This window comes from Lipomyces tetrasporus, assembly GCF_029532465.1.
Source record: "Lipomyces tetrasporus strain NRRL Y-64009 chromosome Unknown POJ06scaffold_13, whole genome shotgun sequence".
In the NCBI taxonomy this organism is placed as follows: Eukaryota; Fungi; Ascomycota; class Lipomycetes; order Lipomycetales; family Lipomycetaceae; genus Lipomyces; species Lipomyces tetrasporus.
This window is the reverse complement of record NW_026611608.1, coordinates 341516-369352: the sequence shown is the minus strand read 5'-3', so window position 1 is coordinate 369352 and position 27837 is coordinate 341516. Positions and strand designations below refer to the sequence as shown.

The 27837-nt window shown below is 48.6% G+C and overlaps 14 protein-coding genes and 1 non-coding gene across 15 annotated transcripts; 7 read left to right on the top strand and 8 right to left on the bottom strand.

Moving 5' to 3' along the window:
• The first annotated feature begins 10 nt into the window (after nt 1-10).
• On the top strand, nt 11-1019 carry POJ06DRAFT_263235 (CHD5-like protein-domain-containing protein). The gene is made up of 3 exons (XM_056188844.1): nt 11-257; nt 309-498; nt 549-1019. Exons 1-3 carry the CDS (start codon nt 171-173, stop codon nt 923-925), a joined length of 654 nt encoding a protein of 217 aa, XP_056040172.1. The 5' UTR covers nt 11-170; the 3' UTR covers nt 926-1019.
• Nucleotides 1020-2172, bottom strand: POJ06DRAFT_297691 (uncharacterized protein). Its single transcript, XM_056190624.1, has 2 exons — nt 2088-2172; nt 1020-2028 (listed from the first exon to the last, which is right to left on the bottom strand). The coding sequence occupies exons 1-2, from the start codon at nt 2119-2121 to the stop codon at nt 1094-1096; spliced, it is 969 nt and encodes a 322-aa protein (XP_056040171.1). The 5' UTR covers nt 2122-2172; the 3' UTR covers nt 1020-1093.
• An 876-nt stretch (nt 2173-3048) lies between these two features.
• POJ06DRAFT_287009 (cytochrome C1 family-domain-containing protein) lies at nt 3049-4784 on the bottom strand (the record flags this gene model as incomplete). The annotated part of the gene is made up of 7 exons (XM_056190252.1): nt 4447-4784; nt 4255-4296; nt 3941-4167; nt 3821-3884; nt 3479-3760; nt 3165-3418; nt 3049-3106 (listed from the first exon to the last, which is right to left on the bottom strand). Exons 1-7 carry the CDS (start codon nt 4501-4503, stop codon nt 3049-3051), a joined length of 984 nt encoding a protein of 327 aa, XP_056040170.1. The 5' UTR covers nt 4504-4784.
• Nucleotides 4785-4812: 28 nt separating this feature from the next.
• On the top strand, nt 4813-6865 carry POJ06DRAFT_263226 (cactus-binding C-terminus of cactin protein-domain-containing protein; the record flags this gene model as incomplete). The annotated part of the gene is made up of 3 exons (XM_056188843.1): nt 4813-5657; nt 5707-6189; nt 6242-6865. Exons 1-3 carry the CDS (start codon nt 5073-5075, stop codon nt 6860-6862), a joined length of 1689 nt encoding a protein of 562 aa, XP_056040169.1. The 5' UTR covers nt 4813-5072.
• Nucleotides 6866-6969: 104 nt separating this feature from the next.
• POJ06DRAFT_43072 (uncharacterized protein) lies at nt 6970-8181 on the bottom strand. The gene is made up of 3 exons (XM_056191019.1): nt 7883-8181; nt 7755-7821; nt 6970-7702 (listed from the first exon to the last, which is right to left on the bottom strand). Exons 1-3 carry the CDS (start codon nt 8046-8048, stop codon nt 7078-7080), a joined length of 858 nt encoding a protein of 285 aa, XP_056040168.1. The 5' UTR covers nt 8049-8181; the 3' UTR covers nt 6970-7077.
• Nucleotides 8182-8451: 270 nt separating this feature from the next.
• POJ06DRAFT_283912 (maintenance of telomere capping protein 1) lies at nt 8452-9709 on the bottom strand (the record flags this gene model as incomplete). Its single annotated transcript, XM_056190141.1, has 3 exons — nt 8452-8807; nt 8858-9197; nt 9239-9709. The coding sequence occupies 3 exons, from the start codon at nt 9707-9709 to the stop codon at nt 8452-8454; spliced, it is 1167 nt and encodes a 388-aa protein (XP_056040167.1).
• Nucleotides 9710-10062: 353 nt separating this feature from the next.
• POJ06DRAFT_263217 (JAB1/Mov34/MPN/PAD-1 ubiquitin protease-domain-containing protein) lies at nt 10063-11708 on the bottom strand. The gene is made up of 6 exons (XM_056188842.1): nt 11510-11708; nt 11366-11442; nt 11279-11300; nt 11139-11215; nt 11006-11080; nt 10063-10943 (listed from the first exon to the last, which is right to left on the bottom strand). The coding sequence occupies exons 1-6, from the start codon at nt 11570-11572 to the stop codon at nt 10322-10324; spliced, it is 936 nt and encodes a 311-aa protein (XP_056040166.1). The 5' UTR covers nt 11573-11708; the 3' UTR covers nt 10063-10321.
• A 401-nt stretch (nt 11709-12109) lies between these two features.
• POJ06DRAFT_286995 (phosphatidylinositol N-acetylglucosaminyltransferase subunit C) lies at nt 12110-13241 on the top strand (the record flags this gene model as incomplete). Its single annotated transcript, XM_056190251.1, has 4 exons — nt 12110-12419; nt 12477-12645; nt 12687-13013; nt 13072-13241. 4 exons carry the CDS (start codon nt 12110-12112, stop codon nt 13121-13123), a joined length of 858 nt encoding a protein of 285 aa, XP_056040165.1. The 3' UTR covers nt 13124-13241.
• A 3113-nt stretch (nt 13242-16354) lies between these two features.
• On the top strand, nt 16355-17296 carry POJ06DRAFT_271736 (ribosomal protein L18e/L15P; the record flags this gene model as incomplete). The annotated part of the gene is made up of 5 exons (XM_056189519.1): nt 16355-16528; nt 16591-16709; nt 16763-16916; nt 16971-17088; nt 17145-17296. The coding sequence occupies 5 exons, from the start codon at nt 16355-16357 to the stop codon at nt 17294-17296; spliced, it is 717 nt and encodes a 238-aa protein (XP_056040164.1).
• A 331-nt stretch (nt 17297-17627) lies between these two features.
• On the bottom strand, nt 17628-18547 carry POJ06DRAFT_283907 (Sucraseferredoxin-like protein; the record flags this gene model as incomplete). Its single annotated transcript, XM_056190140.1, has 2 exons — nt 17628-17717; nt 17774-18547. The coding sequence occupies 2 exons, from the start codon at nt 18545-18547 to the stop codon at nt 17628-17630; spliced, it is 864 nt and encodes a 287-aa protein (XP_056040163.1).
• Nucleotides 18548-18677: 130 nt separating this feature from the next.
• POJ06DRAFT_203191 (cytochrome oxidase assembly protein-domain-containing protein) lies at nt 18678-20248 on the top strand (the record flags this gene model as incomplete). The annotated part of the gene is made up of 2 exons (XM_056185309.1): nt 18678-19707; nt 19761-20248. The coding sequence occupies 2 exons, from the start codon at nt 18678-18680 to the stop codon at nt 20246-20248; spliced, it is 1518 nt and encodes a 505-aa protein (XP_056040162.1).
• A 191-nt stretch (nt 20249-20439) lies between these two features.
• Nucleotides 20440-22031, top strand: POJ06DRAFT_216140 (kinase-like domain-containing protein). Its single transcript, XM_056185533.1, has 2 exons — nt 20440-20820; nt 20874-22031. The coding sequence occupies exons 1-2, from the start codon at nt 20775-20777 to the stop codon at nt 21785-21787; spliced, it is 960 nt and encodes a 319-aa protein (XP_056040161.1). The 5' UTR covers nt 20440-20774; the 3' UTR covers nt 21788-22031.
• Nucleotides 22032-23627, bottom strand: POJ06DRAFT_263200 (uncharacterized protein). Its single transcript, XM_056188841.1, has 2 exons — nt 23435-23627; nt 22032-23383 (listed from the first exon to the last, which is right to left on the bottom strand). The coding sequence occupies exons 1-2, from the start codon at nt 23460-23462 to the stop codon at nt 22080-22082; spliced, it is 1332 nt and encodes a 443-aa protein (XP_056040160.1). The 5' UTR covers nt 23463-23627; the 3' UTR covers nt 22032-22079.
• A 755-nt stretch (nt 23628-24382) lies between these two features.
• Nucleotides 24383-24466, top strand: POJ06DRAFT_t87. The gene has a single exon. It is a non-coding gene; the product is annotated as a tRNA-Arg (tRNA).
• A 273-nt stretch (nt 24467-24739) lies between these two features.
• POJ06DRAFT_283903 (uncharacterized protein) lies at nt 24740-26917 on the bottom strand (the record flags this gene model as incomplete). Its single annotated transcript, XM_056190139.1, has 4 exons — nt 24740-25969; nt 26030-26400; nt 26458-26598; nt 26662-26917. The coding sequence occupies 4 exons, from the start codon at nt 26915-26917 to the stop codon at nt 24740-24742; spliced, it is 1998 nt and encodes a 665-aa protein (XP_056040159.1).
• Nucleotides 26918-27837: the final 920 nt, after the last annotated feature.

Genomic DNA, 27837 nt, shown 5'->3' with positions numbered 1-27837 from the left:
GATGGTGTCTCCATCAGGTCCACCATACGAGCGTCAGCACCTTCACGAACATCGGCACTTATTTGGCCGATGTGATTGTGCTGCGGTTGCTTGAATAGTTCCTGGGACATTGTGAATAATACATACCGAAGTAATCTGTAATCCGGCAATTGTATTTCGACTTGGGCATCATGTTGTCGGTATTGTGGATTGTGATTGGTGTCGTGGTATTTAGTGCCACTGTTTCGGCTGTAGGATCTGACAACTTGGGTGAATATGTATGTCTTTCACGCGTGTATTTTGTTGCACATACTGACAGGTTTGATGAGATCTGGTATTTATGGACCACATTCGTACCGTCAAAAGCATCCAGCAACGTGAAGCAGCTACGCGAAATTCAGCGAGAAGCAATTGCAGTCAGCACAGAGCGGTCAAATACCAGTTCACAAGATGAATTTGCGAAATGGGCGAAGTTAAATCGAAAGGTTGACAAGTTACGGGGCGAGATCGAGAAGCTCAGTATGAAGCATTGGGCGTTGATTTAGTTCATTGATACTAACTACTGATAGATGCAGCAATAAGTACTCAGAGAGCATTCTTTAAATCACAAGTTCGGAGACTGATATGGATATCAACAACCGGAATGAAGATCTTTGTTCGAATAAAGTATCGCAAAGCCGCAGTGTTCTGGCTTCCAAAAGGAATGTTCCCATACTGGGTAGAATGGATGCTTTCACTTACGTCGGCTCCAATGGGCAGTGTCTCAGTGTCTGCGTGGTTTATGATTACGGATTATGCGATAAAGGGCGCGGTCGCATTCGCTATCACTAAGACTGCAGAAATGACAATTGCGAAACGGAAGCTGGCAGTACCAGCGGCTAAGGTCTCAGATAAAAAGACCGGTCCGGAGAAGAAAGTCCCACGGCAAGAAAAGAAGACGCAATAAGACTGCATAGACCGCAGATGGCTTCTCTAGTCGCTTGTTATCTTGTGCGCTACATAATTTGTCAATAGCGTGTATTGTATATATAGATTTATTTGATACTCAAAAATGCACATGCTTTTGGAACATAATAACAAAACAGACCAATGAACCATATCATAAACTTGTCGACTAATGCGACTTGACCTCTGGAGTTGGGAGGGTATAGTCAATCCCGAGTTCCTTCAGTCTCTCCTGCTTGTTCTTCCGCCTCTTATTCTCTCGCGCGACTAACTTCTCCAATTGTTCATTATTCCGTTTCCTGTCATGCTGCTGTTTGGCCATCTTGGCTCTGGGAATGCGCTTGAACTTTCTATTGCTGCCGACAAACATCTTCTCGTGAACTTGATTCTCTGGAACCACCGAGACCTTCAATATATGGCCGTACAGCAAGTAGTTATTCATAGTGTCGGCAACGATTTGAGCAACCTCACTGGACGCAAACTCAATAAACGCGTAATGCTTCGATGCACCGGTTTTTTTGTTCCGCGACAACCGTAATCGTAAGATATCACCAAACTGTGAGAAGTAGCGGCGCATTTGGGATTCGTAAAACCCGTGGGGAATGCGGCCAATATATAGAACACCAGGTTTCTCTTCGTTATCACTTGATTTGCTTTTCTTTGTGCTATTAGTCGAGGATTCCACGTCCTTCTCTGCTGATGACTTCTTAGACTTTGCGATTTTGCTCCTAATTTCATTCTCAGCTTCGCTTGAAAGCTTCAATTGTGGAGTAGATTTCTGTTCCTTGTCTTCCTCAGTATCCTCAACTTGATCGTAATTATCAGGATCTGAATCAAATCCAGCAAATTCCTCGTATTCATCTTCGACTTCTTCTTCTTCATCTACGTCTTTGTCAACCTCCGACTCGTCCTCGTCCTCGTCGTCGTCGTTCTCGCTCTCGTCCACGTCCTCGATGTCGTCAACGTCTTCGCTGTATCCCTCTTCTTCACTGTCGCTGTCGTTTCCTAGCGGAATCTCATCGTCAAAAGTCTCAGTCTCCACCGACACCCGATCTGGCTCCTTAGGCTTAACCTGCTGCTTCACAACAGGCTTACTCCCAGGCGCTGTGACTGGTTAGCAAGCTGATCACACTACAATTCCTACCTCTTCTATAAATACACACCCTTCCTATTTGTATTCTTGCCCTTGGCTGCCATTCTCTTTTTGATATAATGGATATGGAAAGCGAGTGTCCAAGGGCGTTGGGAGTTTCAGCCGAAATTTTTCTGCTGCGGCGGGCGGTCCACAATGTCTAAGTACAAAACCCTCCTACAAAGTAGACATCCGATTATCTTATGGCCAAAGCGCGACGACGAGACGAGGCACCGTTATTTGGTGAAACTTGCCGTAATTCCCAGACATATATAACTTTGGACTTCTAAATAAAGCTGATATATACAATGCTACCAAACTTTATAGAAATCACACGAAGGACGAGGTTTGCGTGAACGTGCTGCACTAATACCCAAGTTACCCCTGAATTGATCTAGGCAGAACCATGAGATCTAATTTTGAACATTGGCAGGCTGAACCTCAGCTTATCATACATTGACTGTAGATTAGATTTGCATTCTACAGTTCTAGAATTCTTTGTTGTGAAACATACGTGGGTCCCGTCCACTAACACATTTGTAGCTCGCTACTAACGGACAGCTCTGTTGCTCTGTAGCACCTCCCCATAGGCAAGCTGATTCTCATGATAGTCTAGACAACCTGAAGACATGCATCCCATAGAACTGCGTTGTACCTCGGGGCATTTTACGAGGGCCAAAATGTAAGGCATTCGATAATCCACTCTCGAGATATCTCTAGACTATCCGTTGGTATCTCCGACGAGAAATAATTTAAAAAGAGATTACAGAAATTCCTCCGTGTTACCTTTAGCATTTGTAAGTCCCTTCATAGACAGAGAACCTATGACAATTCAGGATATCTAACAGATATTATTTATTCATTTATGAACATAGCTGACATAATAGCTGTAACTAGGCTATAGCAATTCACTGTGCAAACACTTTGTTCTACCAATCTCAAGTGCCGAAACAAAATTCCCTTAAAATTTTCTCCTCCTTCCATGATGTTGTTTAGACCTTGGGAGGCTTGTATAAGATCTTTCTGGTCTTAATAGGTGTCCATTTGAATCTGGATGCCGAGTTAGTACGACAATGGTTATTTAAAGCATCATCGCAAGAAAACGTACCGCTTAACCCAAAGACTGATAGCCCATAATGTACCGGTGATAATCAAAACCTTCAAACCAATCTTCTTTCTCTCGTCGTGCTCAGGTTCGGCAGCCCAGTTCAAAAAGCTGGTAACATCCTTGGCCATCTGGGATGCAGTAGCAGGGGTGCCGTCATCGTAGTCTACCAATCCGTCGAACAAGACCCGAGCCATAGCAATGCCACCACCGGGAAAGTAGGGGTTGTAGTTTAGTCCGCTGGCAACCACAGCGCCCTAAAGACCTCGTTAATCAGATTGACGACACAGTATGCCGCCTTAGCGAGAATCACATACCGCTGGGGGGTCATCAGGATAACCGGTAAGCAAACTGAAGACGTAGTCGCAGCCTCCATGACGGGCCTTGATGATCAAACTCAAATCCGGAGGGAGAGCACCTTGGTTGGCGGCTCGGGCAGCCTGCTCATTGGGATATGGCGGAGGAATGTAGTCGGACAGCTTGCCCGGTCGCTTCTCGATCTCACCCTCATCGTTAGGCTCCGAATCGTACTCGTACTCTTCAGCCAATGCCCGGACTTCGTCGGCGGTGTGCGTCACACCGACAAGGGTACGCCAGGCCTAATCAGTCGATTATTAGACAATCTCTCCTAACCGCAACTAATCACGGCGAACACATACGACCAGATTAAGGGAATGGCATGCAGCGCAGACTTCTTTGTAAACAGTGAAACCACGACGTAAACTGCCATTTAATCAGCGTCGCTCAAATACAACCAGATTCAATAGAAGAGCGCTAACCTAGCGTGGTCAAAAGTATCAAGCCATCCATTGTGAGGCCATGGATAGCTAGCAGGGTGAAGACCGTGTTCGGCCACAGTGACGGCCTTGATGGGGTTGCCGTAGAGGTGAGCGTACCAGGCAGCGAGACCTCCGGTAGCGACGGTAGCAACAATGGCAGCACGAGTGTTGCGAGATACCTTTGAATGACCCACATTAGCTCTATCAATTGACAACGCGTTGCTCCACTTGATAGACCCATCTCTTCAAATTGTAACAGTGCTGCATATTCACAGATCATAACGTATCGCGGTTACTAAAGACAAAAACTATACCTCAGAACCGGATTCCTTAACCGCAGAGTTCGAGAAACCTCTCTAAAATAGAAATATTATTAGCTAGATCCGCAGATAGGACTTGTTATGGTTTGCGAACGCAAGAAGTGAGAGCCTCGAGAAGGCCATGGCGCGGAATCCTCGAGGCCCCCGACTTTTCAGCTGCCAAGTCTTCTAATAAACACGACGTACCGCGATCGTGGAGGAAACCCTCTTCAGCAGTGGAGAGGAGGATAGTCGATTAACCATTGCCGAATTGCTACCGCAGATTGGTATTGGTATTACCGAGGAGATATGAAGACCGACAGTGGTTCGACAGAAAAACTGACCTAGCTGTGACCTTACTGGACACCCGAATAGCTTAAACGCTTTGGCCTGTCTCAAATCCGCCAGTACAAACAACTGCTCGACTTGCTAGCGCTCCCATTGGTTAAGCATATCCTCACAACAGCGCAATACGTGTGCATTAAGTGCAAAATTGTGCTTCCTACAGTACAAAACCCTTTGTACTTGGCCGCCGGGATGGGAACGCGGTTGTAGGGTCATTGCCATTGTCCACAGCAGCTGACCAAGATAAATGGTGTAATAGATAATTATTTAATACAACTAGCTCCAGATTTATTCGTGTCCACTCGCTGTCTAGGTTATGTACGAGCTGTGCGGGGTCATTATCGACAATTCTCCGTCCCAAACAGTATTCGTTTACGCCTCATTGAAAACTCCCAACCGACACGACGAAATTTATAATTAGCATCCATAGTAGCAATACAAGGAGCAGTTGTTTTAGGTTGACCAAGAAAGGACGGGACGCTGCTCTAATGTCCTCTGAATATCGCTCGCATTACCACCGAGATCAGTATGACTCTCCTAGAGGCGACCGACATCATAACTACAGCAGTAGCGGTAACGGTCGACGACGTTCAAGATCTCCTCCTACTGGTCAGCGACTAACCGATCGGGAATACAAATCTGCACGGTCGTTGCCCCAAGAAGGCTCGGACCGGCGTCGTGAGGGTACTAACAAGCCGTATGAGCGGCGGCGAGAGCGTCGCGCTGACTTTCGTCCTCCACGAGGGCAGATGAGTCAAGAAGAGGAGAAACAGTTGCGTGAATGGGTGGCCGGAGAAGACGTGTTCGCTTTACAGCAGGCGAAGAAAGGTGCAATGATCAGAGTCAAAGAAGGTAGAGCGCGCCCTGTTGACTGGTTGGCTATGAACTTGAGGATTCTAGAGGAGGATAATGACTTGTACGACGGTGATCTGGTGGATGGCGTAGAATTTGAAATACCTGTGCCGTACACGGTCATTGAAGGTCTTAATTTGGCAGAAATACAAAAGCTGGAATCGGACATTGCAAACTACCTTAAGCTGGAGAAACTGGTATCCAATTTTGAATTCTGGGAGGTAAGTTTGCCCTCCTAGTATGCTCATCTATGCCACTAATGCTGTATAGGCAACGATGATCTTATGCAAGGACATTATTGAAAAGCTACGAACTAGTGGAAAAGCTCAGGAATCTGCTGTGCTCGCTGTATCAGAAGACATTGATAATATTCTCGGGGACAAAGACTATGACGAACTTGTCGGTCTGGAGGACAGAATCGAGGTGTTATTGAGCGGGGATTCTGCTGTGGATGTCGAATTCTGGAGTCAACTCAAGAAAGAGCTATTGATTCGCAAGGCCAAGGCGAAGCTCAAGCGTGTTCATGACTTGGCTATTCGAGATCGAGTCAAACTGCTCAATCGGATGCAAAAGATGGATGCCCAACAAGCCATTTCGCAAATTCAGTCCTCTACGCTAGACTCGTCTCAGTTGTTGCAGGAATCAATACCGTATGCCCCGGTTATGGATGAGGTTTCCGAGCATCACGGTGAAAAGATCGGTTCCCATGTCTTCAGAGACACCACTACATCGGAGGAATTTCTATCACGACTGGTGCGTCTCATTTGCTTCACTTTTGGTTTATTGTGACTGACGCTGATCGCAGACCGAAGAGCAACAAAAGATTGAGCGGATTGGCTTCGTACCTCGAAACAAGCCCCGGTCAAGGCGCCAAGGTTCAGAATATAAGAAGACTGCGGGAACTGATTTTGAATCTGGGCCTTCGGACAGATTATTCGAAAAGGAAGCAGCTCAAGAAACTAATGATAACGAGGAAGTTTTCGACGACGAGGAAGATCTGGATGCAGCCGGGGAAATGAAGGAAAAGCTGAAGAAACCGAAATACTTCAACAGAGTGCAGATGGGATTCGATTGGAACAAGTACAATCAGACACATTATAATCAGGATAATCCTCCTCCGAAAGTTGTTCAAGGGTACAAGTTCAATATTTTCTATCCAGAGTTGATTGACTCGGCACGGGCCCCAACTTACAAGATCGTTCGAGAGGGTGGTCGGCGGCGAGGTCAGAGCTACGCTGGGCCAGGCGAGTCCGACACATGTGTCATCAAGTTCATCGCAGGACCGCCGTATCAAGACCTTGCCTTTAGAATTGTGGATAGGGAATGGGATTATTCATCTCGAAGAGAGAACGGGTTTAAGAGCAGTTTTGATAGGGGCATACTGCAGCTCCATTTCAGGTTCAAAAAGATTTTTTACAGAAAATAATGTACATAAGTTTATATAATAGACGTGCCAACAGGCTAGATTTGAATTGTTGCAAGAAAATCTCATATGGTCTTACTTACAACCAAACATAACAAAGCTACTACCGTTCCACATCGGGCCCTCTCCTACCCTGATCTTGGTACCAAAAATTGGCGTTTCAGTTAAATGCCGAATCCCAGTAATGCAAATATTGCCATCGCGTACGAGCAGATCACTCACTTCGAAGGAGCAGTACCCGGTGCGCCGGGAACCGACGGGTTACCTTTCAGTCCTGGGGCAGTACCCATAAACGGCGGAGGAGGAGGAAGTGGATAAGCACCTGTTGCTACAGGAGGAACGCCCAAAAAGGGAGGAGAAGGGCCAGGAGACACAGCTCCCGATACTACAGGGCTTACCGTTACACTCGGACGTATCACAGAAGGTGCAACGCCACCGGTAATCGGCGGAAGCCCTGGAGCCCCAGGAACTCTGCTTGATACAACCGGCGGCACAGTCGCCGAGCTGACCGTGGTGCCTGCCGTCGCAGTCGGTGATGCAGACGATGTGGTATTAGGAGGTGGCGGCGAAACACTTGATTTACCTTCCGTAGCTGCTTGCTTGGCTGCCCTATGTGCAGCAAGACGAGCTTGAATTTCTTCGCGATTGATGGCCGTAACTTTCTGTTTCTTAGCAGGCGGTGGAGAGAGAGACGGTCTAGCTGTTGACACGGCTGGACTGGAAGTGTATGAGGTAATAGAATCTGGAATAGAAAATTTTTCTCTTATCTTTACTTCGTGTGCTTGTACGGCTTCTTCGGGGATTCCTTCGAGGCCAAAAATTTCAATATCCGCCCTCTCCCGACTAAAGAATACTTAGTTAATGGAGGAAGTGCTTGGACTTGTGATTAACTCACCCTTTCATACTATTGAAGACGGTTGTGATTGTTTCTTTGTGAACCTGCTGAACATGTATCACCAAGCCTGTACACCGCAAAAATCAGCACGCGCTTGTCCTCAGTCTCAGATGTTATCACGGACTTACCTCCGGCCGTATTCAACCGCTTGTTGCATCGGTCACATTTGAAATGCTGCGCTCGTTGGTGAGATATCAGAACCTTGAGATCATCGAAGTCACGCTCACAATAGTAGCACCAGGGTCTCTCTAGAAGTTCCTGGAGAGCTGCCGTTGTCGATTTCTTTTTACCCATTTGCGAAGTATACTATCCAAAATGACTAGTTCGATGGAAACTGGTCGATACGGATAGACTGATACCGGTTGTGAAAGGTAATTAAAGGAATCGACGAATGCTGGCTACAAGTAACATTCAAACTTTACTCAGCTACAAGACCCTCAGGAATGTTTTACAAAGCTGACGCAAGGACAGTCGCCCAATACTTAGTGCTACAAGTTGTTGTTCTGGCCCGGAAAATCCTATAACGTATCTATTAAACTGTGGCAACAGCTCTTACCAATGATAAATCCTTTATACTTGCGAGCAGTCGCTTAGTTAAACAGCGACGGCGCACAAACCTCCTGCCATTATCTGTTACATACCCATGCAATAATTATCATCCCACTGTAGTAGTATTACTCAATGCTCATAATCGTAGCTACCCGCTTCCGTTGAGATCTATGCCAACAGCCATGCGACTAGCAACATATCGCTGAGCGACGACTCCCACAGCCAAACCAAGACCCTCCTCTACCCACTCTGCTAGCCATTCTCTTGGATCAACTTGACCAGCAATAGGCTCATCGCTATCTAGCCAATCACACCATTGTAGAGGGAATGATTGTGAATGCGTCACATATGACAGGTCGTGGGCTGGATCGTTGAGATATATGATAAAGGTGAACAATCTCTCAGCAGACTCGGAATCACCCTTAGCATCAGACGACTTTGTGTCCGCTGAGAATGCACACGCTTGTATAGACAAATAAATGTCTGACTTTCGAACGGGCGATTCTAGACCGTCATTAGCTATACAATAGACGTAAATTTAACAATAGACCAACCTTGGCTTTCTGTCTCAGGCTCTTTCCCTTTGACTTTAATCTGCTCGACATTTGCCCTGGCTAACTTTTCGCCATCTTCTAGACCACCTTGGAATAGACCCATATCCCGCTTAACGCCTTTCTTGTCAGAATCTCGCCGTCTACTCTCCCGACCCTTCTGAACAATTATCAATTCACCACCCTCAATCTGCTGCATAACTCTGTCAAAGACTGAGTAGACAATGGTATCAATAGAGGGATAGCCGACAATGTCATGAAATATGTGAATTCGTAGCTGTTCATGTCGCAGAATGGGAGGTGCGATGGTCTGCAACACCGACGACAGCGTCGACGCAAGAGTCTTTGAAAAGCCTGGCACAAATTGAGTGTCAGTATGAGAACTAGATCTGATAATATGTGCATACCAATTCCCTTAACTTTAGTCTCCCAGGATTTAGTATCCGCATTCTGCTGAATATCCCGCACTTTAGCTTCAGCTCCTTTTACAACCGCAGAAGCCGAGTCCCAAATACCACTAGAACCCAGCCAGCTTGTTATTGATGACACAGGATCTCGTGGTCTGGGAGACTCAGCCTTATTCTCCGCCGGTGGCGGCGTCGTGACTGGCTGCGCGGAGACCGCTTGTTGGGATAGATCTTCTCGCACTTGCGAGTCACTCGAGGTATGTTCCTTGCCGTCATCTTTAACAGAAGTCTCCTGAGTAAGCTGATCTAAAAATCCTAGTAGCTCTTTCTCATTCGGTTCGGTGCCGGCCGGGGCCGCTGGACTTGAAGGTGATCGAGGCTGTGCAGGACCTAGGGACTCCAAAAATTCGAGAACGTCCTCATCGTCTTTAGACTTCTGCGATGCCATTGATGTCGTTCGCTACTTATTAAAGGTAATGTGTCCTTTGGTTGCCGATGAAGAAATAGGGCTTCTAGGTACGGTACTTAACACAAGGTCCAGACCTTTTTGCAACTGCCGATCTGCTCACTTCCTAATTCCAAACACTGAAAATTTAAATGAAGCCAATTGCTCTTTGATCCGTCACCTGCTAGAATAGAATATGGGCAGGAAGCTGGAGGGTCTAATGTGTGAAATCGCCCGGTAGAGAGCTGGATCGGTTTACCGCATTATTTGCCTATCAACTGCCGATGCCAGCCGTGGCGGTGTATTTTATTTATTATTGGACGCCCGGCAGCATTACCATATCGGCCACACGCATGCGGCATTTGTAGTTTCATAATCGTCTCCCAAGACGAGTACATTTATTGCTGAAGGTAATTATAGAAATAGTATATGATTTGTTTCGTGTGGCACCGGTTCCAACTCAAGAGAATGACAAAATCTCCCACCTACAAGTAAGTGGTGCACAAAGCAGACTCGCGTCTTACTTATCATGGAGAACGTGTTATATCTTCTACATACCGCAAATCTGATATATTACAGTACGCTATTCAAGTAAATATATTCACGAAATAATCCTTACTTAAAGGAGATGTTGCCAATCATGCCTGCTAGCAACACACAGACATTATCCTCCATGCGCTTGTTGACATTTTCCTCCAAGTGCTTCTTCGGATCTTGCTTGCCGACGTATCGCGTCTTCAGTGCATCTGGACTCAATTCCTTTTCCTCTTTAACACGGCTTGTATAGGCCTCGGCAAGCTTGACCATTTGCTGGACAGCTTCGAGATTATCCTTGTCATGAGCCTTGAAATCCTTCAAGGTTAGGCCATGGGTCCACTCAGTCTTGTGAAGGTTTAGAAGCATTTGTCCCTCGAGCGGCGTTTTTCTATAGTTAATGCCTATTGAATAATAGTGCCGATTGAGACCGTGAATTAACGCCTGGATTGAGGGTTTGTTAAGATGCCCCAAATTGGAAGTCGTTTGTCGTGGCTCCTGTCCCATCATCAACAATGTAGGATTGATTAACCGGAAGGCATCAATAACAACTTTTCCTTTGACTGACTGTATAGGATCTACCACGACGGCAACTGAACGTGGCGTTAATTGTTCGAACGATTGTTGAGTGTTTATGTCAACGGACGACAACCAACATCCGAATCCGGGATGGGAATGATACCAGCCAACAACCATTTGGTCTCTGTAAACGATACGCTAGTTAGGTACAGACGAAATGGTAACCTAATGGCTCAAACCACATACCTTCCTGTCTGCTTCAGCATATCCATCATCTTAGTCTGGAAAACCGGATCAACAGCCTCTACGCTAACACCAGTTCTAATCAAGGAATTAGAAATATTATACCTCGCTGGCTATGCCAAGCTCGATCACTAACCCGCTTTGTGGCATCGCAAAGACGTCTATTACTCTAACCGTAAAATCGTCCACAAATTCACCAAGCATGAGACCCATCTAGAAGCGCTCATTAGCAAACACATCAGGATGTAACAGCGACTTAGTAGACTGTCTACTTACAACCTCCATAGGTACGCCGGCTCTGGAGTTCAGAACAAGCCTAGGTTAGCGATTGGAAATCAAAGCGCTGTAGTTAGAGCTACCAACCTTCCATGCTTGAGCATTTTTAGTAGCGCTAGAGACGAAATATAAACACATTCGGAGTTATCGACAGTAGCAGGGTCCTACAACGTATAAAATAGTCAATCAAATAGTGATCCTTAGAACGCCAGAAGAGTAGCTGTATCATACCATGACAGACGGCAACCCACCCATACCGCCACCTTGCCCAAGAAGTCTGTTCAACCGATCCATAGTTCTGTACTGCGTGTTACGTCTCCAATAACTGTGCTGTTGCTTGAAAAATATGAATCGCGCTAATACGGATGATATATAACAGCCAGGGTTCTGGTGATTGATGAGTCTGTACTGCGAACGAATTTATGGGAAATCGGCAACTTGCGCGGCGCACGCGCCAAATGGCCCTGACAGTGGAGAACTGGCTCGTCATCAAGCAGCATTCTTCGCTCATCTTTTCCGGACATGTAGATTCCGAGTCGACAGCGTACACTTCAGGACTATGCCATTCTCTTTGCTATTCAACTGGTATGCTTTGAATATATGTTAGATTTATGGTTGGCAGCGCTGCGAACATTCTACTCTGCAACATTGGTGTCTTATCAATTGGGTTCTGCAACCGACGATTATATTTATACACGTTCATACTAATAAGTAGAGTGCAGAATTTTTTTATTGTAGGTTATGTGACCGACCTTAGAATGCATTCATGTTGATATGGATAATTCTCAACGCACCACAACTGGACAGACGTACAAGTCTGACTCCTTAGCCATGGCTAAGCGGCCATGGAGGAAGCTGCTTTGGGTTCATCAACCTTATCCAGACAACTACGTGGATTCCTCTTTCCTATCCCAGCTTAAGCGCAACCTGCATGTCCAACAGTATTCGTTTTGGGCGTTGTCGTCGGACTCGACAGTCATCATATCTCATGTGTATACTGTCGCCATTTTCGTTTGCGTGTTCGTTGCAATTTACCGAGACAAGTACAACCCCGCTTGGTTTGCAAGCATTGGTTCATTCTGCACGCTGGTGGGATACTTTGCCTGGGACGGCCTAGGCGAGGAGAACACGACAAGTCGAAGTGAGTACAGGCAAACTAGACTGCAATGGTAGATGCAGCTAATAGACATAAATGCAGCCGCCACAGCTAAGTCGGCGATCTTGATTGTTTCGACTTTGCTAGGACTTTCACCAGTTCTGAAGTCATTGACACAGTCAACGTCGTCGGACTCTATTTGGGCCCTCTCATTTTGGTTGTTTCTCTTAAACGTTTTCTTTCATGATTACTCCATCGGCTCGAGAAAGACGTGAGTGGATCAATTGGCAGCTAACTATGCGCTTGACTAAGTTGCTCCAGCTTCCCTCCGACACTGTCGACGAATTTGGCAATAGCTGCGGCTACTGTGCTGGCATCTCGGCTCTCTACGACATTGAGCGTCTTCTCATTTCTTCTCTTCTCGATCGAACTATTCGGTCTATTCCCAATATTCTCCCGATGGCTTCGATCATACTCGTTTGTTGCTCATCTCATTCTCACGTCGATTCTAGCTATCGTAACCGAAGTTGGCATGTTTTACATCGGCGGATGGTGGGCCCTTGGTGTATGGTCTGTCGCAATATTGTCAGCCGTCTTTGTAGCACCTGGATGGCTTATTGCACTACAAAAATATAAAAAGTATGTACTATTATTTGTTGCATGAATCAAATCCGGGCACTGACAGGCATTATGCTAGTGAAATACAAGGACCATGGGATCCCGCGAAACCAGTCCTTCGCAGTAGATAAATAGTGCTATAGATGAGGTCGCACTTGATGTAATTGATGTGGAGTTACGGGCGTAGATTGTTGTATGCATCTGATTAATTTATGCAGTGATTAGTTTATGCGGTAGTATACAAAGAGTATACGGATATATAATACATAAGCCAAATATGTCCATGAGATTTAGCAACAGTTTGTGTCGCAAAACGAACAACCACAATTGAAACCCATCTAAATTCTAAAATTTGTGTCGCTTGATACTAGCCATGTGCCTCTAGCAAGGCTTCGTCATCCTGATCACGACGCGTCTGATTGAATGTTGTCAGGGATAGATAGAACTTTGTGACCTTTTCGTGCACTCTGACTTTTGTAGCATTGAAATGCAAGACTTGTAGACCGTCCTTCGACGTAGCCCGACTAAGCGCGACATAGGCCTGTCCCTTTTCAAACACCCTGCCAAGATCAACCTTGACACGCTCTAGGGTCTGGCCCTGCGCCTTATGAATAGATAGCGCCCAAGCCAAAATCAGCGGCACTTGAGATCTTTGAGCTTGGATTTCACCATTAGGCAACTCAATCTTCCAAGTCTCAGTCAAGATTAACGTGTCTCTGGTAGTACCATCCGGCAACGTGAAACGAACCAGCGGCCACTTCTTCGACGTATCAGCCATGGCGCGAACAAATTCCTCCTCCCGCTTATTCTTCCTCTCCCGCAAGCTTGTTATCCCCAAACTGTCGTCGTCAGGATATGGCACCTCTGGTTTCCTTCCTGCTTTGCCGTTAGGCTCCCAATCTCCGTCAGAGGTGTCGCCACTGCCGAACTGTTCGCGGAATTGGTCTTCACGGTACTTTGCATACACGCTCTCATTCATAAAACCTATGACCTTTCCCAGAGACCCATTGACCAGCACTTCATCCATATTCTTGATTAACATGACCTGACAATCCTGTTTCAGAACCACTTGGTCTGGAGCTATGCAATTGCTCAAAAGCTTGGCTCGGACTGCAGGCTCGCTGGTTCCAGAGTCAAAAGCGTCATACGTATGCTCTTGCCCTGGAAGGCCGCTCATCCTTCTGCTATTAGCCATTTCGACTTCCTGGCGGGTACAAAATAGCTCAGTAGGTTCGAGATTGTCGTCATACACAGGTAGGCGATCCAATTTCTTAAATTCTTCGATTGATGCCTGGGATAATTTGCCAATTCGCATCTCGTTAAGCATATCAACGAATGCTACCATCATCTTAGCGAAACATAACATAAAACTACTCACAATGTTACATACTTTGGTCCTTCTGTCGGAAAACCTGCGTCAAGCAAATTGTCTCTGGAATCGCAATATTCCATGAATTTGCCTCAAATGCAAAACTCGACGTCTTTTTTCCATAGTCAGGTACGGGTGGTAGTTGAAAAAAGTCACCAGTGACAACAAGCTGTATGCCGCCAAACGGCGAGTCCCTATTTCGAATTTGGCGTGCGATGGCCTCAAGCTTATCAAATAGCTCGCCGTCTACCATCGAAATCTCGTCCATAATGAGAACTTTCGTCTGTAGCCAACGCTGCATAGCCTTCTTATTCCTTCGAATTCGTTTCACGAGGGTCGGCAGATCTTCCTTTCCAAGGCCAAACCCGGCAAAGCTATGGAGCGTGACACCACCGACGTTGCAGGCAGCTAGTCCAGTCGAAGCCGTGACTGCGACAGCTTCATAGTCTCTGCTATGCTTCCTTCGCAAAGTTGAAATAATCTCGCGCAGCAAGACCGATTTTCCGGTACCTAGCCAAAGTGAGTATTTTTACCACCCAAGGCCCCGTACAAGTCCACTCACCCGCAGAGCCAGTGAAGAACACGCTCTTTCTCTCTTCACACACTAGCCGAATCACAAGTCTCTGCTCTTCGCTTAAAAATATCTTGGCTATTCGCTTTTGCGGCTCCGGTGCTTCACTCGCTGCCCTGGAACCGGAGCGTTTTGTAGATGTTGTCCTTGTAGCCTTCATTTTAGTGTTCACCTCGATAATATCTGCATAGCGATTCTTATTCACGACTTTCGAATTTACTTTCTTCTTTGCCGCGTGGCTGATCGCTTCCGACATGACTTCACTCTTCGAGGAACTGTGATTCTCCCACGGCAATGTCCGTTTCGACCCAGCATTGGGTTGCTTGATCAACTGAATTTCATTGTCAGGGATATCAATCGTCACGGTTGACTGGCCGACATTGGTTGACATGGACGACAGTCCCGACGCCTTGATCTGTTGCATCCGATTTGAATTCACGGCCCCACCCAAAACGTTCTTTTCCTGCATCGTAGAGACCTTGTGCGAGTATGGGGACGAGGACCAACCAATGATCGAGCAATCATCATCGGCCTCGAATGACTGCATTCTTGTCACATGCTGAGGCGGGGCACGCTGTTGTTGAATCGACGCAGATCGTTGTGAATTTTTAGTCACAAGTATGTGGCTATCGTTGAAGCTCAGATCTTCCTCGTCAGACAGTAAGTCATTCTCATCAAAATCAGGAATCTGGTCGACCAGTTCTGGTGGTATGTAGGACGACACGAGCCTATTGTGCGACGAGCTACGTGGCCCAGGGACACGAGCAGCCATGCGCGCAGGATAGCTAGCCCCGGGAGGAGAAGACGGGATAAGTATGCTCTGCGTCGACATTATCTTAGTACCTCGTCTTCCAATATATGATTGCGTATGTACAAAGTTGTTGGTGAGTGGAGAAGGAACACGAGCAGCTCCAGCAGCCAGCCAGTAACGCTGCGATGTGATTAATTCTCTTGTTCCCTTGGGCGAGGTATGAGAACCAGATAGTCCAGAGCTAATTCCAAGCACATAGAAAGGCGAAATATCAACCCTAAAATGTTTAAACGTAATATGCATAGACCGGCTATGTCGCTGTAAGCCGTTGAGTCGACGTGAGCTACCCACCGGCCAGGCTGACGCGTCTCTATACCGCAACAAATTAACAAAAATTCTTTCTAAAATAACTCCTAACAGTAAAAATTGCAGACACTCACATTCTCCTTTAAAGCTCCACAATCGCCTATCTTTAAAAGAGGCTGTTGGACACTCTGTTTGTTTTGTTGTGCTGGACCTGTTTTTGTCGCAGGTTTTGACATGCGCGCTCTGTGTTGAGCGACGCGCTAGATCCGGCACCTTGATACTCCCCTAACCCACGACAGAACCTTTTGAGACACTCGAATGGAAATTTATCGACCACTTTCACTACTCCTCCTCAGGCTGCGACCATGAACTCGATACTGTTCAGCTCGCGACGAGTACTCGCGCCTGCTTGGCCGATGTTGTTCTCGGCTTGCCGGCATCAAGTGAGCGTCAAACGGTCCGTCATGTCGGCGCTCAGCAACGTTCCGACAGCATACAGGAAAGCGAAGCGAGTGGGCCGCGGTCCCTCTAGCGGAAAGGTTGGTCCAGAATGTTCAGAATGCGATTTCATATCATCGAGTGCTAATGGAGGATACTACAGGGTAAAACTTCCGGTCGCGGTATGAATGGCCAGAAGCAGAAAGAGAGCGTGCATCCTTGGTTTGAGGGTGGCCAGACTCCATTGCACAAGACTCTTCCAAAAATTGGCTTCACGAATAAGTATGTCGGTTTGTGGATGTAGTTCGTGTGATGTTTGCTGACGTGGTTTGCAGTTTTGCACAGGACCTCGTCAAACTGAATCTCGGGAGACTGCAGGAGTGGATCGACAAGGGCAGAATAGACCCGAGCAAACCAGTCACGATGAAGCATCTCCTGGATTCAAGAGCTTGTAGAGGCATTAAGGACGGTGTCAAACTTCTCGCTGATGTAAGCTATATATCCTTTGCCGGCATCAATCATACACTAATATATGCGTGACAGGGAAAGGAGAATTTCAAAACGCCACTTAATATTACTGTTTCTAGGGCTTCAAAGGAAGCCATTAAGTGCATTGAGGAACTCGGTGGCACTGTTACTACCAAATACTACAATCGGTTAGGTATGTGCTTGCAATCGATGGTGGCCTGCTGGTTTGCAACTCTAATTCGTTCTTAGCTCTCCGAGCGCTGCTGCGTCCACAATATTTCTCCACCCTTCCGTTGGAATCCCGCCCGATCAGACGAAGAGATATAGAGTACTACAAGAATTCTGAAGTTCGTGGCTATTTGTCCAAGCCGGAGCCCAGAACTGAGAAAGCGAATGCCTAGTTGATTGCTTTGGCTTTGTGGAAGAATGATTGTACGATTAGAGTTCAACTGTATATATTTTTGGCCGCATGAGTAACTTGTATCAATATTACTGTACTAATCGTGAAATGAAGCCGTGGGCGAATTTGCCAATATGAGGGGATCTTCACTTCGTTAATTGTTATATTGATTCCCGGCTGTTAATCTAACAAACAAGTTGAAATGCATCATCGTTAATGATTTCTATACCGTCCTGTATAACTGTATTACCATTATATTCCCTATCCATTACTCCACCATGCAGCCAGATCATTATGTCAAGTGCATCATGATCCTTCCGAATTTGAAATTATCACCAGTCCGACTTGAATGCACCGCGCAGAGTCTCCGGATACACACGTCCCTGGAGGATAGTTTCCTCCACGATGGCTTTGCAGTGCTTCTAAGGAACAGTTAGTTTGAACGCCAAATCCTATGGTGGACAAGAAATTAACTTACCGGTTCAACGCGACCCATCCATATTCCTTCGCCAGTACTTCGATATACGATGACATTTCCAGCATATTTATGACCACCGACATGTGATACGAAGTAGATCGGGACGCCACCAGCTCGGTCGTCGTTAACGTCTCTCAGGAGTCCATGCTCTCTCAAGTTCAACTCAAACTCCTTTTTCAAGATGGGCGCCGTGACGCCACAGCGTTTGTCGCGAGTTCGGTGAGAACATATCAGCACGACGGCCAAGTGGCCTTTATGAGAAACAGTCGCGCCGTCGATAGCGTCGGGCATGGCATCAGTCGGTTTCTTGACGGTCATCAGTCCGTTCGCGACGGCCTCTGCCGTACTGGGAGAGACGCCGGTTGCTTCGATCATGGTTGGCAGGACAAGCAGTTTGGTCTTTTTGTCTTCTCTTTCTGTAGTTTCGAAATACCCCGGCGGGGGCGCAAGCGACGAGTTCGACACGATAACCCGTCCGACAGTCTCATCCTTGGGCGCCCACGCTCCAAGCTCGACCGACACGGAACTCTTCTCGTCTCCCAGCCCATGAGCCCAGTCAGTCTTGCCTGTCGCAACCAGGATGTGATACCGCCACGGCCTGACGGTGCCCCATAGCTTATCTTCCGTCTCTATCTTGAGCGACGACGGGAACTTTGTGGTGCAAGTGTCGCACACGAGGTCGCAGCCATCTTCCGGCACTGTCGGAAGTACGCTGGTCGAGTCGGCATCTTCCGACGATATCTTAAGGACCTTAAAAGCTGAGAATAGACCCATTTTAGCCCACTCGGTTGAAATGTGGAGCCGTATTCTAGGTGCGGTATCCTCTGAAATTTCTCGGATTCGTGTTTCTACACCAACGAATCAACAAGTGTGGCCCCCTCGAATTGAACTGAACTGGATTGCCATGTCGAAAGAACTGGCTCGTCCGGCTCTGTTCTTTACGCACAACGCCAGTGTGAAGTCGTGTCTTCGCGGTCACCAATCACTTGTCCGGTCCTGTCCTCCACCTCCTCGCCAGCTGGCAGCGCCTTTCCGAATTTCCGGCTTTCTCCAGAACACAGCGCCATGGCTACTCGGACGCCCCTCGGCGACTGTATCAAAGAAAAGTACGTCCTTATTTAATGGTCTCTCGGAGTCTGCCAAGCGTTTGTTCTCTTCGAGTGCTTCTGCGAGGTTAGCGGAGCTTGACATTGGAAATAATGGTTTTCTGCTACGACCGCAACGGGTAATTACAGAAAAGAGCGTCGGTTACTGGCTTGTTGGCTCCGCTGCTCTAGTTTTTGGCATCGTGGTTCTCGGTGGACTTACCAGGCTTACCGAATCTGGTCTGTCGATTACCGAATGGAAGCCCGTCACGGGGTCTATCCCGCCATTGACACAGGCAGATTGGGAAGCAGAATTCGAGAAATATAAGGAGTCGCCGGAGTACAAGCTTCTCAACTCTAAAATGACGTTGGACGAGTTCAAGTTTATTTTCTTTATGGAGTGGGCTCATCGGCTATGGGGTCGTGCAATCGGATTGTCGTTCGTTCTGCCTGGACTGTATTTCGTCTTGCGGAAAAAGACGAGTCCCCGTGTTAGTCGACGGATTTTTGGCATTGCGCTGTTGATTGGGTTTCAGGGTTTCATTGGGTGGTGGATGGTCAAATCTGGTTTGAGCGATCATTTCTTGAAGGACGCTGTCGAGCCGGGCAAGTACAAAGACAATCATCCTCGTGTATCTCAGTACCGACTGGCGGCGCACTTGGGATTGGCGTTTTGTGTCTATTTGTCAATGCTTTGGACCGGGTTGGAAGTACTGAAGGAGAATCGATGGATCAAGGATCCCAAGCTGGCCCTAAGCAATATTTCCATGCTAAGTAATCCGATTTTGAAGCCATACAAGTATGCTGCTGCAGGATTACTCGGACTGGTCTTTTTGACTGCAATGTCTGGTAGGTTGATGCTATCACAGTATACAGGTAAAATGCAGCACTGACGACATCAGGAGCGTTTGTTGCTGGTCTCGACGCTGGCTTAATTTATAACGAGTTCCCTTACATGGGCGAAGGTTTTATCCCTCCCAAATCTGAACTGTTTTCTTCCGTTTATGCGCGCGCAAAGGACGATTCCGACTTGATCTGGCGCAACATGCTGGAGAACCCAGTGACCGTTCAACTGATCCACCGCATCATGGCCACAACCTCCTTCGTCAGTATCGTCGGCTTCCACATCCTTTCCAACAGACTCTACCGCAGAAACCTAATCCCGCGGATCGTCTATCGTGGTTCCCATGGCGTGATCGGTTTTGCCGTTTTGCAAGTCACGCTCGGCATCACCACACTTTTGTACTTGGTTCCGACGCCCTTGGCCGCTTCGCATCAGGCTGGCAGTCTTGCACTTTTGACCTCGGTTCTGATTCTTTGCATGAGATTGCGCCGCCCACGCGGTGCTATACGAAAGTTGCTAGGCACACTTGCCACTACGGCAAAGTAGGCTGATCACTTTGAAGATAATTGTAAATATATTTGCCTGGAGCTATGTGGATTTGTATATATTGACTTTGTAAGATATTCATAATTAAATGACTCTATTATCTTTGATTATAATAATTTTCGCATAATTACATTCCATGGCGTGGCCACGCGTTCGACGCGTCAAAACACACAGCCACATTCAAAGTGGCAGTGCTTTTAGAGCCAGGGCCGCGGTGTGGCTGATTGTTTGTGAGACCCCCTTGTTTACCCCTGCCAGAACAGGAAGTCAGTGTTCCACAAACTCTTTTTGTCGCCGTTCGATCGTCAGCCGCTATTATACTCCGTAACCCAAGTTTCTCGACTTGTCTTGCACTCGTCCACGTCTACACTTCTCAGTTGTTTGTTTTCCTCTTTCCTCAGCAGTCCCGTACTTACGAAAATCAGGGCGGTATTTGTATCTGTCCAGATTTGAGGCTGTCAGTATAGAATTGACCCACTCACGGATTTTATACACGCACAACAAGCGAAACATTTAATAGTGCGAGATGGTTGAGCTTTCGGATTTCCAGAAGTTAGAAAAGATCGGTGAAGGTAAGCATATTTTCGCGCTCCATGAAATACAAAGCCTGATGACAATTATCCAGGAACGTACGGAGTCGTGTACAAGGCCCGCGACACTACAAACAATAACCGGGTAGTCGCGTTGAAAAAGATCCGGTTGGAGGCCGAGGACGAAGGTGTGCCGTCGACCGCCATTCGAGAAATCTCTCTGCTCAAGGAAATGCGCAACGAAAATATTGTCTCGCTTTTTAACATTGTCCACGCCGACAATCACAAACTCTACTTGGTAATGGAGTTCCTTGACATGGATTTGAAGAGGTACATGGAAGCCATCCCACAGAATGTCGGACTTGGAGCGGACATGATCAAGAAGTTCATGTCGCAGCTTGTGCAAGGTACCAACTACTGCCATGCGCATAGAATTTTGCATCGTGACCTGAAGCCCCAGAACTTGCTCATCGACAAGGAGGGAAACCTCAAGCTCGCGGACTTTGGCCTTGCCAGAGCGTTCGGTGTTCCTCTGCGAGTGTACACCCACGAGGTTGTCACTCTGTGGTATCGCTCGCCAGAGATCCTTCTCGGAGGCCGGCAGTACTCTACTGGCGTCGACATTTGGTCGATTGGATGTATATTTGCGGAAATGGTCACGCGCAAACCGTTATTCCCTGGCGACTCTGAGATTGATGAGATATTCAAGATTTTCAGATTGCTCGGGACACCTGATGAGGATGTCTGGCCCGGCGTGTCACTGCTGCCGGATTTCAAGACCACGTTCCCACAGTGGAGTCGTAAGGACCTCGCGAAGCATATCTCAGCGCTCGATCAAGATGGAATCGATCTTTTGGAGGCTTTCCTTGTGTACGACCCTTCATGCCGAATTTCAGCCAAACGGGCCCTGCAACACGCGTACTTTGTTCCCAAAGTTCAGCAGGGAATCAAGTATCCGCACATGACCAATCAGCCACAAGTGTCCAAGAGCATCAAGACGCGAGCATAACAGTCCCCAATTCAATGGAAATTACGCTTCTTCGCTTGTTTTGAAAAAAAATTCGTTTTGACAAAGTCTTTCGCTTCGAACTGTGGGATGTACATGGCTGGTGCCAGAGAGGGATTGTCTGGTTGCAAAGAGGTTTTACTCATTATGTTATAACTATATCGGTTTGTTGTATGGTTTTTTGATCGGGTTTATATTATCCAGTAACTGTTCTATAGTCATGCGCGTGTTAATGTTAAACTATCCACTTATAACTCTACAAATCGTGCCAGTAACCAGCTCCTTTGGCAGCAAGCTAATCGATAGCCCCGGTGTCTGCCGACGTCGTGTGTGGCAAGCTTCGACGCAATTTGGCAACCTTCATGCCATATCTTCGCGTGGGTGAATTGCGCTCTTCCTCCATTTGCAGTTTTCGAGCGAACTCTTCGTCGCTCCGTCGTATCTTCGCTAATTCCTGTTCTTCTTTTTCCTGCAATTTCCGAGCCAACCCTTCGTCTTTCTTGCGGGCCGCGTCTTCACGAGCGGCCAACACCTTGGCGTACTTTTCACTATTTCTTTCCATTCGCAGTCGCTCTTTCTCGGCTCTAGCTCGCTCTTTCTCTTGCAGTCTCCTTGCCAACTCCTCATTCTTGCGCAATTGGTCTCGCGCTTTGGCCTCGGCCTTGTCCCGCTCGCGCTTGTCCCGGGCTTCAGCCTCGGCGTGGACGCGTGCTCGCTCGCGCTCGGCACGTTCAGCCGCCTCGGTCTCCCTTTTGCGCCGTTTCTCACGCGACGCAAGTCCGCGGGCGCGTTCATGCGCGATGGCGATCATAATCACTGACAGTAGCAGGCTCGCCTCAAACCCTTTCCTGTCAATATTAACGTCCAGCAAGCGAATGTTATCCTCGATAAGCACGATCTCGTTGTTTCTGTCGTCAGACGTGCTCGGTGACGACGCTCTGCTGGGGTATAATAGCCTGTCGAGATTGTAGATGTATAGTTTTGCGACGGCCACCCTGGAGGTCGAGGATGCCGGGTCAACGAAGTTGCATTTGCCAGACATGCTTGCCGGGCCGCCGCCGAATGAGGATGAGACGTCAATGTCGTTCCATACGAAAGAGTACTTCTTTGTCCCGACCGAGGGCGGCGGTGCGTACGTGAATGCGAAGCCGGCGGGACAGCCGTGAGCGCGCAGAGAGTCGTAGAGGTCGGCGGGGTGGTGGTTCAGGCGTGGGCTGAGCATTGTCGAGACCGGATGGGTTGTTGTCGGATTGTAAAGCGTGAAATTGCCGAGCTCGTACGAAATGGGCTTCGGGTGGAAAAATCTGGCCGCGATAGACGTGTCGCAGGCGGCTTCTTGGGCAGCAAGAGAAGGAACAAACAGTTCTTGTCGTAGTGCATAGTCGCCTATTGGAGAGTCATTATAGGAATCGTATATTTGATGATGTGCAACATGGTCTGCCGTGAAAGGCGTCGGCCGACTGGAACCATTCTCTGCTTGTGTTGGCGGCGGTTCGTCGACGAACTTGATCCGATATTGCACTGATGCGGCAAGCTCGCGGTGTAAAGGATTGTGATAAAAGACTTCGAGTTCGGTCTGTTTTGGTACAAGCACAAATTCTAAGCTCATTAGCTGAAATGCAAGCGCAAATCACACGATCGAACACGAACTGGGGACATCGGCGTCGGCGACTCTCATGGTGTGATGGATACTGTCCAAGGTTACTCGGTGACAGACAATTGTAAGAGATGCTCAGATATTGATCAACACATAGGACCGACAGCGGCGATGCATATATATATATAACTATATATAGCAGGAGCTTGCGTACATCGTGTGTGGCGGTGTCAATACAGCGTACGTACGCTGTGACCCGCGCGATTGAGTTCGCTCCTAATCTTGCCCAACCTGCCTGACTCGGAGGCCAGCTACGGTTGATTGGCCGAGTTCCAAGTGTCCCGTATGTGTCTATTCAGAAGGAAGTGAAGAAACGCCAGGAGGAAACAATATGGCATATTACGATGTAGTCGCGATGTGCAATGACTCGGAGCTATTACCGGCTTCCCGGTTTGCCGCCGCGCACTTCGAATTTGGTTCAAAAGTGGACTGTCGGCAGCAATATGGATCTCCAGGTCGGTCCCTCAGCATTCCGAGTTAGGTAAATGATCAAATGGCCGCGATGGAGCTTGAAAGCATGCAATAATTGTCCGATCGTTCACATTTTTGTCCGTCCAATTATCCGACAAGATCTGTCTACATGCTGAAGAGCCCAAGTCAACATGCCTGGCGAAGATAGCCCACGTGGCCAGCCAAGAACAGTGTTCCTATCTTCCAGAGGAGAGTCTGTTTCAATGTCAATTTGTCCACTGTCTGATTACATTCCATATCTTGCGTATAAACGTCAACACTTAAACTTCTAAATACTCATATGCTGTTTAAGTATCGGCGCATTTCTCCAATACATTTACGCAAAGTGACGATTTTGGTTGGTTTTTTGGTTTTTGTTTTTGGAAAGGGCTCTTCTATTGACACACATATATATCTCTATATATATATATAGGGTTAGGGTTGGAAATTTTGGTACAACCAGCAAATATTGCAAAGCCTAACAAGCAACGTTCCTTGTGGCCCAATGGCAAGGCGTCCGCCTACGATCGAATGTATCTAGCGGGAGATTCCAGGTTCGACCCCTGGCAGGGAAGGAATATATCCAGGTTTAATTCCTGGCATGCAGTTGATTTTTTTTTCCGGCACGGAGTACGATTGATTTATTTCTTTTTGGTCGCATTCAGATTAAGTACTGACACGACCGCTGGTGTTGACACGGCAGCTGGTCGTTACCGTCGTGGAAACGACAGTTGTAACGATATTAAGGGCAGCGACTCAATTAGCTGGATTGTATATTATATTAAAGCGATGTACATGTAGGATATTTTTACGAAAAATACAAATTAAAAGCAAGGCAGGCCGAACAATCAATCTTTTTTGTCGACCACGACATCATCCCGGGGCACACCGACGTCGGCGCCGTCGAGCACGAACTCGTCCCCATTGGGGTTCTTCCCCAGCCGGCCGCGCTGTCCCGAGATGTCGTACCAGACGCCCTTGGCGGTATGCAGGAGCGCGCCGCGGCCTTCCCAGATCGGATACAGGCCGACGACGATGAGCGAGAGCAGGATCCAGATGATGCCGACGACGACCCAGCCCGTGAAGAATTTCTTGGAGAACACGTAGCCAGTGCCGTACATTGGCATTGGCCACAAGACGAGGAGCGCGATTGTCATGAAAACAGTCAGGCCGCGCGCGATCTTGGACGCGCGCATGAGGGCCTCGGTGGAGTCGGTTGGCTGCGCGGGAGGGGTGTCGGAGCCGGCGTGTTTGGAGTCGTCATCGAGGTCAGCAGCAGCAGGGGTGGGCGAGGCCGAATAGTCATCGCGGACCTGCTTGATGGTTTTCATGGACTCCCAGTCGTAGTTTTGCGGGCCGCCGAGGTAGGTCAGGATCGGGACGAAGACGACGGGGGACAGGAGCGCGACGACGTTGCCGGCAAGCATGGGGTTATTCGCACCGGACGTCTCGACGTTGATGACACCGTTGTTCTGCTTGGACGTGGTCACGAGCCAGGCGATCAGGCTGCACGCGAGCCCGAGCACGGGCGAAAGGGCGGCGGCAAGCACGTTCTGCTTGGACCACATGAGCGTGAGGGTGGCGGGCAGGACGGCGGACGAGATGATGACGCCCATGAGCAGGTAGAGGTAGCCCATGGACACGCCGGCGTAGTAGAGGCCGATGGAGAAGCCGGCCATGACGAGACCGTAGAGGACGACGCACGAGTGGGAGACGACGATGAGCTGGTTGCCGGTCGCGCGCGGGTTGATGTAGGTCTTGTAGACGTCGTACGTGCCGATGGAGGAGACGGCGATGAGCTCGGCCGACGACGCCGACGTGACGGCCATGAAGATCAGCAGGAGCGAGCACATGGCGCCGCCTTTGCCGAGCAGCGCGACGGCCGCGTTGGGCAGCACGAGGCCGGCAGACACGTCAGCGTCGGTCATGCGGTTGGGATAAGTGGGGAAAGTTGGCGAAGTCTCGAGCGCGAGGCAGGCGAGGCCCATGGTCGTCGCGCACAGCCAGGGAATCGCGAACCAGGCGACGCCGCCAAGGACGTAGCCGGGCAGGGCCGAGGCTGGCGACGCAGCAATGGCCTTGTTCCAGTAGCCGTTATCGAGGAAGACTGTTCCAAAATTCCCAACGATATTAATGACGAAGAAGATGGCGCCTTCTTTCGACCGCATGGTGAGGTACGAGCCCTCAGCGTTGCCGGCAACGGGGTGCTCCTGCGACAGCTGGCTAAGGATCTCCCACACCTTGCCCGGCGACCCGAGCACGTCGGAGGAGGCGTAGGTTGAGAAGGCGAAAATCAGAATGATGACGAGGATGATGACAGTATGGATGTAGTCTGTCAAGAACGTGGCCCTGATACCGCCAAACAGGGTGTAGATAACGACGCCGAGCGGGAGCAAGAAGCAGGCAGCGACAGTATGCATGCCGGTCAGGTCAGTCACGACGGCGCTGCCGCCGGTCAAGAGCATGGCGGTGACGAGGATGTTGGTGAACAAGCCGAAGCACATGAAGACTGCAATAGTTAGGAAAACAATGTACAAGCAGACCGGGAACAACGACCGAAACTCACCGACATGGCCAATCGGACCGTATCTAGCGCGCACGACTTCGAGGAAGGTGTGGGCGTCCGGCGCACGCTTCTTGAGCTCAATTGCGATGGTCGCAAAGAGAATGATCTGGACCGTGGCACCGGACGCGTACCAGAACGGACCTATACACAGATGAATATGAAAATGGCTAAAAATGAAATGACTACTGCACAGGATCAACGGACCTGATACGCCGTAGCGGTAGGCGACGCCGGACGACTGGAGCAGGGTGGCGGCCCATGTCCAGGACGAGACGACGGCCGAGGCAATGAGACCGGTCTTGACGGTGCGGCCGGCAGTGGAGAACTCTTCAGAGGTGATGCGTTCGTGCTGGTAGCGCTTGAGCATGTAAGTGGTGAGGATCATGCCGGCGGCAAATGCCAGGCCGAGGCCGACGACGATGCCGTAGCCGGCACCCTGGGGAAGCGGAGCGACAGCCATTGTGCAGCGAGCGAGCGGGTAAACTTTGTCAGGCTGCCGGGAACAGCGCGAGGGCTGACGGAGGTTAAGTATGTGTCGAATAGAATAGGGAGGAGATAGGCACATGTCATACCAGTCGCAGGGCACGGCGGCCCGCGGGCACAGGACACGCGACCGACAAGACAATAGACAGCAGGAGCAAAGACGCAGACACAGTAGTGGAGTTAAAATGCAGGCTAGAACCGCGAAGTAGTCGGAACATGGTGCATGGCCATTGCGGATTCGCAGTAGTCTGTCGAGCAGAGCGCACCGCACGGCCGCGCCCACACAATGGACACTAACAAAGTGTGGCGTAACGCCGAGTACGGCCGGTTGTTTCTTGACATATTCAACTGCCAGTAAATTATTACTATTATTATTTGTCAGAACTCGACGTAGGTTTGTTGATAATTTGTTTCAGGACAAGATAAGACGATAACGAAGGGCGCACAAGGTCCGCCGAGTCTGAGTCTGAGTCGGCGTCTGCGTCTGCTTGTGGGTTTTTTAGTGGCTTGTCCAAGCATTCGCACGGGGCGGGCGCCGCCGCCCAAATGCGCTAAGTAATCGCACATCTCCGCCTGGTTGAGACTATCGCCAGCCTATCAGAATACACTACTGGCTATCTTACTCGCATCAGAGGCGCACGCCACCGCCCACCGCCGCAATATGAAAAGTCTTCTCCTCGCTTGTGACAAGTAGGCGAGGCTTCGCTAGCAAGTAGCAATGACTTGGCCAGCATTAGATACTGTAGGACACGGAGACGTAGATGGTGTCGGTGCTGCATGGATCCTGGCTGATTGTGCCGGTGGTCCATGTCAACTCATACATAGTACATAATACACGGCAGAATTACTCAGTCAATCACTATCATGCGGTCCAATGCAAGGGCCGGTGGCCTGCGT

What these genes read in the sequence shown, in the direction of transcription:
- POJ06DRAFT_263200 (XM_056188841.1), bottom strand. Translation starts at nt 23,462, where the DNA reads ATGAGAGTCGCCGACGCCGATGTCCCCA. An exon ending in CGCCGACGCCGATGTCCCCA is followed by an intron (nt 23,384 to 23,434) that starts GTTCGTGTTCGA and finishes TAATGAGCTTAG; the next exon opens with AATTTGTGCTTGTACCAAAA.
- POJ06DRAFT_263217 (XM_056188842.1), bottom strand. Translation starts at nt 11,572, where the DNA reads ATGGATCGGTTGAACAGACTTCTTGGGCAAGGTGGCGGTATGGGTGGG. An exon ending in GTGGGTTGCCGTCTGTCATG is followed by an intron (nt 11,443 to 11,509) that starts GTATGATACAGC and finishes TATACGTTGTAG; the next exon opens with GACCCTGCTACTGTCGATAA. An exon ending in CCGGCGTACCTATGGAGGTT is followed by an intron (nt 11,216 to 11,278) that starts GTAAGTAGACAG and finishes GAGCGCTTCTAG; the next exon opens with ATGGGTCTCATGCTTGGTGA.
- POJ06DRAFT_216140 (XM_056185533.1), top strand. Translation starts at nt 20,775, where the DNA reads ATGGTTGAGCTTTCGGATTTCCAGAAGTTAGAAAAGATCGGTGAAG. An exon ending in GTTAGAAAAGATCGGTGAAG is followed by an intron (nt 20,821 to 20,873) that starts GTAAGCATATTT and finishes ACAATTATCCAG; the next exon opens with GAACGTACGGAGTCGTGTAC.
- POJ06DRAFT_263235 (XM_056188844.1), top strand. Translation starts at nt 171, where the DNA reads ATGTTGTCGGTATTGTGGATTGTGATTGGTGTCGTGGTATTTAGTGCC. An exon ending in CTGACAACTTGGGTGAATAT is followed by an intron (nt 258 to 308) that starts GTATGTCTTTCA and finishes AGGTTTGATGAG; the next exon opens with ATCTGGTATTTATGGACCAC. An exon ending in GGGCGAGATCGAGAAGCTCA is followed by an intron (nt 499 to 548) that starts GTATGAAGCATT and finishes AACTACTGATAG; the next exon opens with ATGCAGCAATAAGTACTCAG.
- POJ06DRAFT_297691 (XM_056190624.1), bottom strand. Translation starts at nt 2,121, where the DNA reads ATGGCAGCCAAGGGCAAGAATACAAATAGGAAGG. An exon ending in CAAGAATACAAATAGGAAGG is followed by an intron (nt 2,029 to 2,087) that starts GTGTGTATTTAT and finishes AACCAGTCACAG; the next exon opens with CGCCTGGGAGTAAGCCTGTT.
- POJ06DRAFT_43072 (XM_056191019.1), bottom strand. Translation starts at nt 8,048, where the DNA reads ATGGGTAAAAAGAAATCGACAACGGCAGCTCTCCAGGAACTTCTAGAG. An exon ending in GCGGTTGAATACGGCCGGAG is followed by an intron (nt 7,822 to 7,882) that starts GTAAGTCCGTGA and finishes TGCGGTGTACAG; the next exon opens with GCTTGGTGATACATGTTCAG. An exon ending in GTCTTCAATAGTATGAAAGG is followed by an intron (nt 7,703 to 7,754) that starts GTGAGTTAATCA and finishes AGTATTCTTTAG; the next exon opens with TCGGGAGAGGGCGGATATTG.